The sequence below is a fragment of the Aotus nancymaae genome, unplaced genomic scaffold (genome assembly GCF_030222135.1).
Source record: "Aotus nancymaae isolate 86718 unplaced genomic scaffold, 86718_ANA_hifiasm-v0.15.2.pri h1tg000043l, whole genome shotgun sequence".
Taxonomy (NCBI): Eukaryota; Metazoa; Chordata; class Mammalia; order Primates; family Aotidae; genus Aotus; species Aotus nancymaae.
Window position 1 is genome coordinate 6,775,270 of NW_026988457.1, and position 16,298 is coordinate 6,791,567.

Sequence of the window (16,298 nt, forward strand, 5' to 3'; positions counted from 1 at the left end):
TCTGGCTGCAAGTGTTTCAACCTCCCCAGATTGAGCCTGGGGATAACATCACTGTTGTAAAACCTGAGATCAGTGCTTGAGATATTTTGAAGCCTCTGCACTGGATGAATCAGCTGACACCACCCAGACTGGTAATCTAGATCAAAGAGTTCTGCCATCCCACCCAGGGACAGAAGATAGCAAGAAAACCTCACATCCACCCACTATGATTCCATCTCCAACCTGACCAATCAGCACACCCTACTTCCCGAGCCCCTACTTACCAAACTATCTTTAACAACTGATCCCCTAATGCTCAGGGAGACTGATTTGAGTAATAATGAAACTCCAGTCTCCCTTACAGCTGGCTCTGTGTTAATTATTCTTTATCCTTTATAATTCCCCTGTCTTGGTAAATCGGCTCTGTCTAGGCAGCAGGAAAGGTGAGCCCACTGGGCAGTTACAATACATATAAATAACCATAAGGAGCACCAATAAAAGAAAAAAAGTAAAATTATTAGGAAGTGATGCGTTCTGAGTATGTTAAAGTGAACCAAATATGGCCTGAGAAGGATGCCGTGCTTCTATATTTGAGTCCTTGTGGACAAACTGCAACCTAACTTAATAGGTAAACAAGATTGAAAACCTAACTTAGGAGTATGTGCCTGAAACAATAGGTGAGTCTTGGCCAATCCCAGCAGCTGTACTTCAACGGCTTGTACACTGCTGAGTGTTCAAACTGTGTTCAAATAAGGTAAATGCTGAGCTGTAACCAATCTAGCTGTTTCTGTACCTCACTTTACTTTTTTGGTCTATAAATTTGTTCTGACCATGAGGCACCCCTGGAGTCTCCCTGAATCTGCTGTGATTCTGAGGACTGCCTGATTTGTGAATTATTTCATTGCTCAATTAAACTCCTTTAAATTTAATTCGGCTGAAGGTTTTCTTTTAACAAGTATTTACTACTTTTGCTTTTAATATAATTTACTTAAATTAGCTTTACATGATTTAATTTTCAATATCGGATGTGTTTAACAATTGGCTTACAAAATTCCTGAAATTTAACAACTGGCTCTCAGAAGCAGGCATGAGCCAGATTCAGCCAGGAGCCAGATCCAGCACACTTGTGAACTGAGGCCTTCTGCCAACAGCCATGTGAGTGAAGCATCTTGGAAGCAGACCCTCCAGCCCAGTCAAACCTTCAGATGACTGCATCCCTAGTCAGCATACTAACTGCAACCTCATGAAAGGCTCTGAGCCAGAACTTCCCAGCTACACTGCCACCTCTGAATCCCTGACCCACAGATTCTATGAGATGATGTTTATTGTTCAAACTACAAAATATTGAGGCCATTTGCTACTCAACAAGAGATAATGTATCAGCAGCTGCTGTAGTCATGGGAGGCATCGCCACATGGAGGCAGAGAAGTACAGGAGGGAAATGAGAGGAACCCTGGGTAAGCAACAGCAAACTTCACAGGGTACCCTTCACACCTCTGTAAACACCCTTAGAACTAGTTGGGAGAAAGTCAAGAGAGAACTGGATTTTTTTCAGCATTATTTTTAAACCAATGACATAACTGAGGCTCAGAGAGGCTAAATGACTTCTCTAAAATATACAGCCAATAAGCTAGTAAGTAGTAAAATTTGGGTTTAAACCCAATTCCAAGCCAGTGCTCTCCCAGGAAGACTTTAACAAGATCTTTAACTCTAGGACACTTTGTTTATGAATAATTTGATGCCTACAATGATCTGATAAGTGAAAGGATTATTTCCACTTTGCATAGTTAAAAATTGATATTTGTACAACTAATAACCAGAGCTGAAACTAGAAAACCTTTGAACTTCTAGTCTAATATTTAAAAGAAGACTGAGAGTATAAGTTAATTTGAGTATAAAACATGGTTGTATATAATTAAGTGTTAAACTTTATAGGGTACAATATAAAGCCTATAAAAATTCAGAATTTGGCAGCCTTCTTATGTTTTTCATAGACTTTATTGTTTAGAGTAGTTTTAGGTTCACGGCAAAATTGAGTGGTAGGTATAGAGACTTCCCATATATCCCCTGCCCTGACACAGGCATAATCGCCCAACCCTACCACCACCACCACCATCACCACCACCAACCTCCCCCACCAGAACTTACATTAACACATCATTATCACCCAAATCAACATTAAGTTTCATTCTTGGTGTTGTTCATTCTGTATATTTGGAAAAATGTATAATGTCATGTATTCACCATTAGAGTATAATATGGAGTAGTTCCACAGCCCTAAAAATCCTCTGTACTCTGCCTATTCATCCCTCCCTCCTCCTTATTAATTACTAGTCTTTCTAATTTGTAGGCAAAGGCAAAGAAACATCTAACAAAAGGAAGCGCCTGTTGTCAGTAAATGTAGATAATTTTTAAAGGTTTTTTAAAATTCTTACTTGTTCAAAGTCAAACTTCTTTTGGGCCTTACCCAATTTGACCAGGACCTTGGACCCTTATTAATTTGCATGATTGCCTCATACAGTATTGATATATTTCCAAGCTCTTCAAATTATTCACTTTAACAGCTTTTCATAAGCACTTCAAATGAATAGTCACACAGCTTTGTTTTCCAGATGTCCTTTCATGTATCTGAATAAGCCTACCAGACTTTTATGATTACAACAGTTCAGGATAGGAAAGACCAGCCACCAAATTTGACTTGGACACCCTTAACAAATTCCATATGGCTTTTTTCTTTTAAGCTTTTATTTTTTATATATTTGGCACGATAAGTGCAGTGATAGGAGCACTATTAAAATGACCTAAAATTTGAAAGACTGAATCAGAAAAAGAATGCACTCTGGCACTAACCTTGAGAAACCTGAACCAAATGATCTGCCCTGAGAGGTAGACTGTAAATGTGATGATTAGAGAAATGAGATGTGTCCAGAATCCAGTCAGGAATAACAGAATGTAGCTGAAATACAATCAGATAGAGTCTCAGGAAAGCCTAAAAATGATGGCAGTCAAAAGAAACTACATTCTGGATCAGGGTTTTGTTAAAAAAAAAAAAAAAAGAAGAAACTACAAAGCAATCAACTGTATTATCATCTGTAGGAGGAAAACGGGTCAAGAGCCCTAGGGTGGGCTGCAGAAGAGTTTGGAAAAGGGAAGGCAAAGATTCAGGGAAACAGATGCGTATTCTAGGCAGTTTCTAACATCAACTACCTAGAGACAGAAACTGGTTAATTCTCAGATAGGATGGTCCCTTTTTCCAGGGTTAGGGAACCTCAAACATTTTGGTCTCAGGATCTGTCTATTTCTTTAAAAATTAGTGAGGACCCCAGAGAGCTGTTTCATTATGTGAGTTATGTCTATTGATGCAGCAAGTCTCCTTTATCCAGTTTCACTTTCCACAGTTTCATTTACACAAGGTCAACCATGATCCCAAAATATTGAATGGAAAATTCATAAATAAACAATTCAAATGTTTGACATTGTCCACTGTTATGAGTAGCATGATGAAATACTGCACTGTCTCATCCCATCCTGCCTGGGACATGAATCATTCCTTTGTCCAGCATATCCACACTGTCTATGCTACCCGCCCTTGAGGCACTCAGTAGCCACCTGGGTTATCAGATCTGCTGTCATGATATTGCAAAGCTTGCGTTTGTCACCTTTATTGTACTTAATAATGGCTTCAACGTGCAAGAGTAATGGTGCTGGCATATTGTTATAATTGTTCTACTTTATTATTAGTTATTATTTTTAATCTCTTGCTGTGTCTAATTTATAAATTAAACTTTATTATATGTATGCATGTAGGTATAGGAAAAATATAGCAAATATAGGGTTCAGTACCACCCAAGGTTTCCATCATCCATTGTGGGTCTTAGACCATATCCTTCCTAGATTAGAGGGAACTACTGTATTTACCATAATATAAATTAAAACTGGGAATGTTTTAAAATGTGAAATACATAAGCAGACATTCCATTAGCTATGAGGACAATGACATCATCACTCATCATGTAGACTCTGAAAAATTCCACTAGAGACTAATGAGAGAAGAAGAGTGAGAAAAGTCAATAGCCTCGTATATTATCATAAAAGTACTTTTGAGTTCACAGACCCCCAAAAGGCCCTCAAGGACTCCCAGTAGTCCTTGGAGCACATCTTCAGGACCACTTTTCTGGAAAATCACAGTTAAACAACTCTAACAAAACTTCCAATGGGAGATGAGAAATTTACCTCTCCCAGCAGTCTAGCCACCTGCCATCTTTCCCACTAGCATTCTGACTTATACACCAGACTGGAACAAGTTGGCTGGGGGAAGGGGTTTCCCTCTGAGTCTCCTCAGCTCTAGTAAAACTTTGTCTAGGACTCTCAAAGCTGATGCACCTCCCCTCATAAAGCTCAAGTTGAATCTCACTCTCAAGCATCACTGGTCAGGACTCTGAGAAATAAACCACTGAACAAGTTAGAATAATGGAGTGTATACACCAACTAAGCACTTACATACTTCAAGTTCTAAGTTCCTTTAGGCACTTTTTATGATATGCCATTAATTCCCATTACAACCCTGTGAGATAGATTTTATGATCCTTCTTTGAGAGATGGACAAACTGAAGGGTTAAGGCATTACACGAAATCATATTGGTATGTGATAAAGCTGGAATTTGAACCTTTCCATGGAAATAGTTACTATAATAATAAAGCGACTGACTGCAAGCGTGCCAAGATGCTGCTCTAAATTTTATGTATGTCATCTCACGGCCATTCTATAAGCTAGATACTATTACTAATTTCCCATATGTATTTGAGAACTGAGACACAAATAGTTTAAGTAATGTACACAAGATCATCCAACACATAATTGGTGGAGCTTGACTTACAATGAACCCAGGCAGTCTGATTCCAGAATCCATGCTCTTAACCCTCACCTTCCACCCTTTTTCCAGGCATGGTCATTCTCAAACCTTTACCCTTACCCTCTTATGGATTGCCTCTTTGGAAGTTCTCAAAAAAGGGACCTCACAGAGATGCACCATCTCCTGGCTACAGGGTATGTACTGAGGCCAGTCAGATACAATAAGATCATCTTCATAACACAAATGTTTATAAATATTGGAAGAATAAATACACTAAATAGCTACATGCTTTTAGGAATAAGCAATAGAAAAACCACTGATCACTTTTACAAAGGAACATATAAAACATAAGATAATTATGGAATGAGAGAATCTCAGAATTATAGAATTATAAAGGATCCTAGCTAAGAAATCACTAAGTGGAAAAGTCACGTAGACAGGAACAGAGAGCGTATTTGAACCTTTGTAGAGCCTCAGTCTGTCTCCACATCAATAACTCAAGGATTCTAGCTCACGAGGAATAATTTAAAGATACTCTCATACTACAAGTGCCAAAGATACAGTTGAGACCTTTGGTCAATTTTTAAATATCCATTTGTTTCCTTGTGTAGCCTAACTCTGACGATCTATAATGCTGCTTAACTTCTTATTTTTTTTAAAAAAAAAAAAAAGCACATCAGTATTAAGACAATATTAAGAATTGCTTTTCCAGCAATGAATTTCATGGATGCAGACTCTTTCTAGAGTATGACTAACATAATTTTTTTGTTTAGTAGTCACCTTGGCTTCAGAGACTAAAATTATTTTTAAAGAATATGTTGGCCGGGCGCGGTGGCTCACGCCTGTAATCCCAGCACTTTGGGAGGCCAAGTCGGGTGGATCACGAGGTCAAGAGATCGAGAACATCCTGGTCAACACGGTGAAACCCCATCTCTACTAAAAATACAAAAAATTAGCTGGGCACGGTGGCGCGTGCCTGTAATCCTAGCTACTCAGGAGGCTGAGGCAGGAGAATTGCCTGAACCCAGGAGGCGGAGGTTGCGGTGAGCCGAGATTGCGCCATTGCACTCCAGCCTGGGTAACAAGAGTGAAACTGTCTCAAAAAAAAAAAAAAAAAAAGAATATGTTTAATACATTACACTTTGTTTTGATCTATTTGGTTTTTCTTTGTTTATCCCATTGCCAAGTTTTTCCCATTGCCAATTTTAATGATTATTTAGAGCTTTGAACTCTTGCTGAATAGAAAACTCCATTTCTATTGACAATGGTTCCACTTAAGTTCTTTCGCAGTCACGATATCAAGATGAATTTAAAAATAATTCCTTTGACATTCTTTGATAATTTCAAAGAGGACAGAAATTTAGAATCTGAGAGCTTCTCAGCTGGAAATAAAAAGTACCAGTTAGAACTGGGTAAACCCTTTCTTACTTTCTATGCATTTAAATACTCCTCTTTCAACAAAACTCATTCTATCCCAACCAGATATACTTGAATTCAAAGTTGGTAAGGGGAATTTAAGCTCCACTGTACTGATGTAGCAATATTCACGTGTAGTCATAAAAACAAAACCCTTTTTCTCCTTCTCGCTCTCCCTTCCTCTCACCAACGCCCTCTTCAGGACAGTACAGGTCTTCTGTTCTCACAGTCAATTTGCTTATTGGTTACAAAAATGTTCTAGACCTCTATACAGACACTAGGAGTGGAATGCTGTCTTGAGTCCAATTAAGCTTAACTGATTCAACAGTTTCCTTTTTTAAACCATATTGTCAATAATCATTCAATAATGATTCTGAGCAACTTATAAATTTAAAAGCTATGCATGATAATCCAGGCCACATTCTTTGATCGGTTCTGTTGTTGCTGAAACAGATATGGTTAGATTAGGAGTGGGGAGTATTTTTGTAAGACTATAACTAAAGAAAAACTTAAATGAAGTTTTAAAAACTGATCCAATCAATGCAGAGAGAGAGAGAGAGTGTGTGTGTGTAAACGCCTTCGGCTGTAAGCAGCATATAAAATATTTAACAGTACAAACAAGAAAATTTAATATGCAGACCCTATAGGAAATGTACATTTCAAAATTTTAAACTGAGTTTTGTTGTGTAATTAATTATCCAAATAGCAACAGCTGATAGACCCAGAATAGAAAGGAGTTCAAAAGAACTAGGATAAACATGTAAGAGTTTATAAATAACATCCATCTGTTATTAGTTATATCTCATAGATGCAGCAAATCAACACATGTTCCTCATATCAGTTACTGTTTGTCCCAAAACATCTCTCTTGCCAAAACATCTAGGAGCAAAGTGATTGATGATAAAGAGGCAGAGAGAGTACTCTTCAATTTTTAGTTTGTAACATTTCTATATGATGGTATGTTCTTCTTTTGTAACAGCCTTGTTATGTGATCTTTATCTGATACCATAGTGCCTGTGACAAATAAAAATGAAGTGATGGATAAAATGGGTCACAGTCAGGCGTTTTTCAGTGTGTGGTGTGGTGCTCCTGAGGATAGCCGGGCGTTGGAGCCTGGAGCAGTAGAACTCCACAGAGCAGGTGCACGAGGGTGGTGCCTGCAAAGAACCAGAGAGCACCCCTGATGAAGAGGCCACCAGAGGACTTCCAGGAAGTGAGTGGAATGAAAGGATTTGAAAAAAAATTACATTAGTGGATTATATTCTAAATTCAGGGCCTTGCCACCAGCATCTGCCAAGTTTTAGATCCATGTTTAAAGTATTTTCTTCAACTGATTCCACTCATGTTGAAATAGGATTAGTATTGTCAGTTTTCTTTTACCCACCTCACAGAACACTGTTCAGAATAGTTGGTATCTGTGAAAAAGTTCAAGGAGGTAGATAAAAATAGCTATCCATCTATCTATTTTTCTCTTCAATCCAATGGATACGTACAGACATCCTGAAGAATCAACTGGAAGCTAGAAATCCTTCTTCAAGGATTGTAGTCTAGCTGGAGAGATAAAGTACTGTAGTCGTTATCTAATGCTACATAACAAATTATCCCAACTTAGCAGCTTAAAATAACCAACTTTTATTACCTTGTGGTTCATATAGGCCAGGAATTGAGGAGTAGCTTAACTGGGTGAATCTGGCTCAAGATGTCTGAGAAGGCTGCAGTGCAGCTATTGGCTGGAGCTGCAGTCTCATTCAAATGCTCAACCTGCTTCCACTCCCAATCACAAGGGCTTCAGTTCCTTCCTGGATGGCTGGGAGATCTCAGCCCCTTACCTATCAATAGTTTGTCTTACTGCTCTCCTGACATGGCAGTTGACTTTCCTCTGGAAGAGTGATCTAAAAGAAGATAAGTAGGGGAGAGAGAGAGCGCACCCAAGATGGAAGCCACAGTCTTTTTATAACCTAATATCAGAAGGGACATACCATTACTTCTGCCATATACTGTTGGTTACACAGACCAACCCTGATAAAATATGGAAGGGACTACACAAGTATGTGAAAACCAGGAGGTGGTGATTATTGGGAGCCACCTTGGAAACTGGCTACCACACATATTTCTTACAAAAATAAATAAATAAATAAATAACAAAACAAATGTGCAAGTTCAATGAATGCTAAATCTTAATGAGTGATTCAGGAAATACAAGAACATCCCAGGAGGGCTGGGCTACTGAGGAAGGGGATGTAGCTGACAGGGTTTCCAACAGGCCTTGAAGGATGGTTAAAATTTAAACAGGAAGATAGACATTGGAAAACCTTCCAGCTGAGGAAAGTAGCAGGACCAAGGAGGGGAGATGGTTGTCCACTGACATACTAGAGAAGCTAGGAAAGCCAGCTAAGTTTTATTCTGACAGCTTTCCACTTTTGGGGCCCAGCACATTTTTCAAGAAAAGATAATACTGAGTTTTCCTGCTTAGACTTCTGATTTGTAACTCTTTGATACTACAATCTATGATCCACTGAACCTCATGAAAAATCCCATTATAGACAGAAGCACAGAAGGCACCCCAAGATAATGAGAATCAACTCCTAGAGTACCTATAAACCTAAACTGGAAAAACTATACTACTTAAAGCATTAAATTTCCCGAGTGCTTTTATGCAGTGCAACAGCAGACCATTATTTTTAAAATCAAAAGAATCTTACCCTAAACGGGGACTAATCAAACATTAATGAATTTTGATGAGCTGTTTTCATGGTCTCTATTATGTATGATTAATATCCTATCAATGAAATATTTCTCATCTCATTTAGCCTCCTAATTTATTTAGATAGGAAATAAACAAAGGAAAATGATATATCTGTGTTGGAATTTCTTCTTTGAGATCAATGTTTAATAGTGAGAAGAGCACTCCGTCTTTCCATTGATCCCTGTCTAATAGTGTATGTGAGTCACCTCCATAATTGGCACCTAGACACAACAGAGGATATGAAGCACCCCCTCTGCAATCCCATAGCATGGACTTTGGTGACTAAGTGGAAGTAACTTGTTTCAACTCCAGGATATTCATTATATTTTAAATTGGTTAGTTCTGCCCTTCATTGTCTTTTTTTGTGGGGGTAAACCAAACATAATACAAAATTTGCCATTTAAACCATTTTTAATACACTTGAGTGGCATTAAGCACTTTCACACTGTTGTGCAACCATCACCACCATCCATCTTCAGAACCTCTTTATCTTTCCAAACTGAAACTCTGCCACTATTAAACAATAGCTCCCATTCCTCCTTCCCCCCAGCCACTGGTCATCAATATTCAACTTTCTGTCTCCATGAATTTGACTATTCTAAGTACTTCACAGAATAAGGATCATACAATATTTGTCCTTTTGTATCTGGCTTATCTCACACAGCATAACTTCTTTAAGGTCCACCCATTGCCCTTCACCGTCTTAAATTTAGTTTGTCCATGAAGAAAGTCATTTTCCTTCTTAAGCATGTGGAATTTGCTTCTATCTTAATGTGAGGTTGTATGTGATTTCATCTCCCTTCAATACTTAATACCCAAGGATGTCACAGGATGGATAATGCTATACACTCTTTCCCCGGAAACAGGAACAGAGAAAAAGAGCAGTGAGTTGCCACTGTCTCTACGAATGTGAGCAAGAACCGACTAATGGGATCCAGAAGCAGTTGTCAGGAGCTCAAGGTGAGAGGGCACATGGATGGGTCTCCTGACACATCTGGCTTACACTCTCTTTATATGCTCCTGAATGGTGAAGGAAGTCTAGATCCATTTTCTCCTGGTTTTAATAATAGCCTTGGCTAGGTGTAATGACTCTTGCCTGTAATCCCAGCACTTTGGGAAGCCGAGGTGAGCAGATTGCTTGAGCTCAGGAGTTCGAGACTAGCCTGGGCAACACAGCAAAACCCCATCTCTACAAAAAATACAAAAATTAGCCAGCCATGGTAGGGCATGCCTACTTGCCTATAGCACCCAGCTACTTGGAAAGCTGAGGTGGGAGGATCACTTGAACCTGGGAGGTGGAGGTTGCAATGAGCTGAGATCATGCTTGGTTGACAGAGCCAGACTCGTGTCTGCACTCCAGCCTAGCTGACAGAGCCAGACTCTGTCTCAAAGTGCATAAGGCTCATACATATAGCCTTATGCATTTTTTCTCATTGATTGCAATGGAATAAAGGATTGTAAGTGTTTAACCTATGCTTTGCTTCACTGCTTGTGAAGAGATATGGGTATTTTTGCCATTAATTGGGACCAGAAATTGTTTTAAATGTATGTGCCCTAGGTAGCAGTTTTATTGAATCACTGCATGATGTGTGTGATATATATCACATCAGATAATAGATAGATAGATAGATAGATAGATAGATAGATAGATAGATAGGCAGGCACACACACCACTTAGGTCATGAAATAATTCATAGCTAGATCAGCATGCATGTAGGTGTGTGTACACATGTAGGTGACATAAGCAAAGACAATATGGCTTCCAGGTGACTATGAAGGACAGTGAGGAGAGTAAATGTCTAGGTAAATATTTGATAAGGTATGCTGGGGAAACTGACTCACATGGTACTGTCCCCTCTGTTTAACATCAAAAAAGCCACCAGAGGGGTATGATCTTCATGATGGATGTCACCTCACAGTCCACTGCTATAAGGCATATAAGAATTTAGAAGGAGAGAAAAGGAGTTTTTGAGAACTGTTTGAAAAGATAAGTGAGATTTCATTTAATGATCTTCAAAAGAGCCAAATAAAAGATGAAAACTCTTATTAAAATTATTTTCGCTATTGGACTATAGTTTACATGCAATTCCATGCAGTAGCAAGTACATCCAACCCTGTCTTTTATTAGGGTTAGAAGTTAAGCTCATTTATTTCCCTCGGCATCATCATTAGAAGGATCACCATGTGGCCTTAACTAAACTCATTCTCACCTGACCATTGTTTTGTCATTCTCAGTAACTAATGCGGCTGCCACAACAAACTCAAAATCTTAGTGACAACATAAATAGTTCTCACATGAGTCAAGTCCTATGCACATTTCCAGGCTCTTCCATCTCAAGTCATGTCTTCCAAAGTTGCCACAACAGGGGAAGAGAGAAATGGAGGAGGCACACACATCTTAACTGCCTTAGCCAGGAAGCAATTCACATCTCCTCTGCTCACAGTCCATTGCCCCAAACCAAGGGCAAAGGAGGCCAGGAAGTGCAAGGAAGCACATGGAAATTCAGTGAGTACCAAAGTGTCTCTACCATACCTGATGTTCTTAGGATGATAAAAAAACTGAGACAGGTTGTACTTTCCACTTGGTACCGTGTCCTATACAACTAATGCCCATGTGTTTGAATTCACTCAAGATAATAGCAAACCAATGGAAATCACAAAATACTGTACAGATCTCCAGTGCTGATATGCAATTCCAAATTTCAAAATGCTCTGAAAACCAAAACTTTCCAATTTTTCTAATAACTAGTTCAATGGAAACAACATGACTGGAATCGAATAGGCTATTTACCAGCATACCTGGACCTAAGGTTTTCATTTAAGAGGAAGTGAATCTGAATAAAATATACATACATTACAAGTCAGAACAGAAACTAAACTGAAACAACATTTTAGATATATTCCATCTGTCTTTAAGCTTTTAGTCATTTGTCATGCAAATGCATTAGTAGACATTTATTATTTCCTATGTGACAGGCACTGTTTTAAGTACTTTGCATTTATTACCTCATTTAACGTTCTCAACAACCCTTTGGTGTAGGTGGTATTATTATTAGCATTTTTTTTTGAGACAGAGTATCGCTCTGTCACCAGACTGAAGTGCAGCGGTGCTACCTCAGCTCACTGCAACCTCTGCCTCCCAGGTTCAAGTGATTGTCCTGCCTCAGCCTCCTGAGTAGCTGGGACTACAGGCAGGCTCCCCCAGCTAGTTTTTTTTATATGTTAGTAGAGACAGAGTTTCAACATGTTGGCCAGGATGGTCTCCATCTCCCGATCTCATGACCTACCTGCCTCAGCCTCCCTAAGTGCTGGGATTACAGGCGTGAACCACTGCACCAGGCCGGTATTATTATCTCTACTTAGCAGACATAAAATAAAGTCCCAATAAGTCTAAAAATGACCACTCAGCTAAAAAGAGGGTAAGTCAGGGATAAAATGGAGGTGAACTTACTCCAGAAGCCACATAGAGTTTAAAATCACGTTAAGAAACTCTTACCTTTCCTGTGTCCCCATCAACATTTGATGAGCTAAACCTGAGTTGAGCTATGTTAAGCTTTGAATCATGTATACATATATGTTTATTTATGAGAATTTTTAGTAGAATTTGAATAACTAGTTGGTTTTATCTTAAGCTCCATGAACAAAAATTTTGATTGGCATCACTGGCATGGTTCTTCCATTTCACAAAACTTTCTGAGCAAGAATTCAACTGAGCTATAGGGTAGTCCATAACACAAAGGAAATTCATATCAGTAGTTGAAAAAGATAGGCTTTGGCTTGTCTTAGGAGACTACTTAGAAAAGTTCTGTCAACAAGAAATGTTTATGTAGTAAATGAATTAACTTCATGAAATCAAGGTTTAAATGTGATACAGTCCTCCCCAACTTTCAGCTTTATTTTTATTTATTTATTTGAGATGGAGTCTCACTCTGTCACCCAGGCTGGAGTACAGGGCGTGATCTTAGCTCACTGAAACCTCCGCCTCCTGGGTTCAAGTGATTCTCCTGCCTCAGCCTCCGAGGTAGCTGGGACTACAGGCGCGTGCCATCACACCCAGCTAGCTTTTGTATTTTTAGTAGAGACGGGTTTTCACCATGTTGGTCAGGCTGGTCTTCTACTCCTGACCTCAGGTGATCAGCCTGTCTTGGCCTCCCAAAGAGCTGTAATGACAGGCATGAGCCACCGACCCTGGCCTACTTTCAGCTTTATTAAACTTCTTACAGGCCTCTAATTGGAACTCCGAGCCAGGGCTATTTCTGGTGCTGGTGCCGCTCCAAGAAGGCCATTCCAGCCATCACTCTTCCACCTGCTCCCTAGAGAAGGGAAGATGAGTGAATCGAGTTCGAAGTCCCGCCAGCCCTTGGCCTCCAAGCAGGAAAAGGATGGCACTGAGAAGCGGGGCCGGGGCAGGCCACGCAAGCAGCCTCCGAAGGAGCCCAGCAAAGTGCCAACACCTAAGAGACCTCAGGGCCGACCAAAGGGAAGCAAAAACAAGGGCGCTGCCAAGACCCAGAAAACCACCACAACTCCAGGAAGGAAACCAAGGGGCAGACCCAAAAAACTGGAGAAGGAGGAAGAGGAGGGCATCTCGCAGGAGTCCTCGGAGGAGGAGCAGTGACCGTGTGTGCCGCCTGCTCCTCACTGGAGGAGCAGCTTCCTTCTGGGACTGGACAGCTTTGTTCCGCTCCCACCGCCCCCGCGCCTTCCCCAGGCCCACCATCACCACTGCCTCCGGCCACCACCCCCATCTTCCACCTGTGCCCTCACCACCACACTACACAGCACACTGGCTGCTGCAGGGCCCCCATGGGCTGAGTGGGGAGCAGTTTTCCCCTGGCCTCAGTTCCCAGCTCCCCCGCCCACCCATGCATACACAGATGCCCTCCTGGACAAGGCTAACATCCCACTTAGCTGCACCCTGCAACTGCTGCGCCCCCACTCCCTTGGTTATGGGGACATTGCTCTCTGGGCTTTTGGTTTAGGGGCGCCCTCTCTGCTCCTCTACTGTTCCCTCTGGCTTCCCATAGTGGGGCCTGGGAGGGTTCCCCTGGCCTTAAAAGGGGCCCAAGCCCCATCTCATCCTGGCACGCCCTACTCCACTGCCCTGGCAGCAGCAGGTGTGGCCAATGGAGGGGGGTGCTGGCCTCCAGAATTCCCCCAGCCAAACTGTCTTTGTCACCACATAGGACTCACACCTTTCATCCTTCCCCACCTTCCCATGTCCCTTTACTAGGTTGGACAGCCCCCTTTGGCTACAGGAAGGCAGGAGGGGTATGAGTCCCCTACACCCTTTTCACTGTGGTCCCAGCCCCTGGCCCTCCACCTGGGATCTGCATATATATCGTGGTGATGGAGATGCAGTCACTTACTGTCCAGGTGAGGCCTGTGAGCCCTGTGGCTACCTCCTGAGGTGGGCTAGAGCTGTTTCCCCCACCCTACTTTGCTTCTACCACTCGGCCATTTCCCCCTCCTCAGTTGGGGCACCAATAACAAGGAGCTCACCCTGCCCACTCCCAACCCTCCTGCTCCTCCCTGTCCCCCAAGGTTCTGGTTCCATTTTTCCTCTGTTCACAAACTACCTCTGGATAGTTGTGTTGTTTTTTGTTCAATGTTCCATTCTTTGACATCCATCACTGCTGCTGCTATCAGCGCCAAATGTTCATCCTCAGTGCCTCCTGTTCTGCCCACGATACACTACTGTAAGATACTCTTCATGGGGAAGAGGGGCTGGGGCATGGCAGGCTGGGTGACTGACTACCCCAGTCCCAGGGAAGGTGGGGCCCTGCCCCTTGGATGCTGTAGCAGAGTGAGCAAGGGGGCCCAAATCGACCACAAAGGGTGTAGGGGCCACCTCCTCCCCCTGTTCTGTCGGGGAGGGGTAGCCATGATTTGTCCCAGCCTGGGGCTCCCCCTCTGGTTTCCTATTTGCAGTTACTTAAATAAAAAATATACTTTTCTGGAAAAAAAAAAAAAAAAAACTTCTTACACAAAAATTATATGTAGTTAGGCTGTACAATGCGATGTTCTGATATATGTATAAAGTGTGAAATGATCAAATTAAACTAATTAATATATCTACACTTCACATACTTACCATTTTTAAAGATTGATTAAACTTACTATGAACTACTATCTGACATTTTTTAATGTCTCTTTTGTTGTAGGACGTGACAGTAGAAAGAATGCGACTGCTTCCTGTTTCCTGGGAATAGTCAATACTGACAAGACATGTGTGACTGTACTAGAATAATTATATTAAATATACTTACTTATGAAAAGTAATTTTTCTTAAAGTTTGCTATTTTGAATTAAAAAATAACTCTTTCAGAGAACTATTTTCTCTATAATCTTAAAAACTCTTCTCCCAAATGTAGTAGTATCGTCTTTTTGAAACTCTCTAAATTATGTTACAAATTTTTCTAAATTATAATTTTGTATTTATTGATGTTTTTCAAGAATATGAGTATTAAATAAAATTGTTGCCAAGTTATCTGATTAAAATTAATAAAATAAAGAGACTTTGCCTAACCTCTCAGTCATTCCCATTCCCTCTCCTGTACGATCTTGAAAGAGTAGGGGAGTGACTGCTTAGCTGTTGGTTGGTAGTTCTCTCACTCTACCAGCCCTACCAGCCTGAGTTAATTTCCTGCACTGTCAGGAGCATTCTTGATGCTGAGAAATAGACTGCCTGAAGATAGTCACATCCAATTCTCAGTAAGAGTGAAAAAAACATTTATCTATTTAAAAACAAACAAAGGCTAATTTGAATAGAAGCCAAGTGTGACCTTCCAGATTATATATGCTATGGCATTCAGTTTTTGCTTTGTAACAAATGACACTCTCTGTGCTTATAATAACTAACAATTTCATGCTCACATGTGAGTAGGTTGACTGGGCTTGAGCTGATCTAAGCTGAGCATAGCTGAGAAAAGCTGGACTCCAAGGTTCTAGCCAGCTTTAGGCCACTCATTCTGGGGTCCAGGTTGAAAGTGTAGCTGCACCTGGGGTATTCTCTCTCATGAGGAATCAAAAAAGCCAAAGAAGAAAAGCCGAATCATGGAAATAAATGTAAAGCCTTTGCTCATGTTACATCTCTAGCATGCTTTCAGGTCTGGCAAATTACATGGCCATGCCCAGTTTTAGTGGGGATAAAAAATACATCCTGCTCACTCTAGAAGAGAAACTCGATCACAAGGTAAAAAAAAAGCATGGATGTACAATTCCATAAGGGAAAGGAGATGAAGAATTAGGAACAATAACTTACCATGTCTACTGATTTATAATTTAATGTTTTTCTTTAAAAG

At 40.6% G+C, this 16,298-nt stretch overlaps 1 protein-coding gene across 1 annotated transcript; it reads left to right on the plus strand.

The window, feature by feature from the left end:
- The first annotated feature begins 13,287 nt into the window (after positions 1-13,287).
- Positions 13,288-13,713, plus strand: LOC105726203 (high mobility group protein HMG-I/HMG-Y-like). Its single transcript, XM_012465558.3, has one exon. It carries the CDS (start codon positions 13,322-13,324, stop codon positions 13,610-13,612), a length of 291 nt encoding a protein of 96 aa, XP_012320981.1. The 5' UTR covers positions 13,288-13,321; the 3' UTR covers positions 13,613-13,713.
- The last annotated feature ends 2,585 nt before the right edge of the window (positions 13,714-16,298 follow it).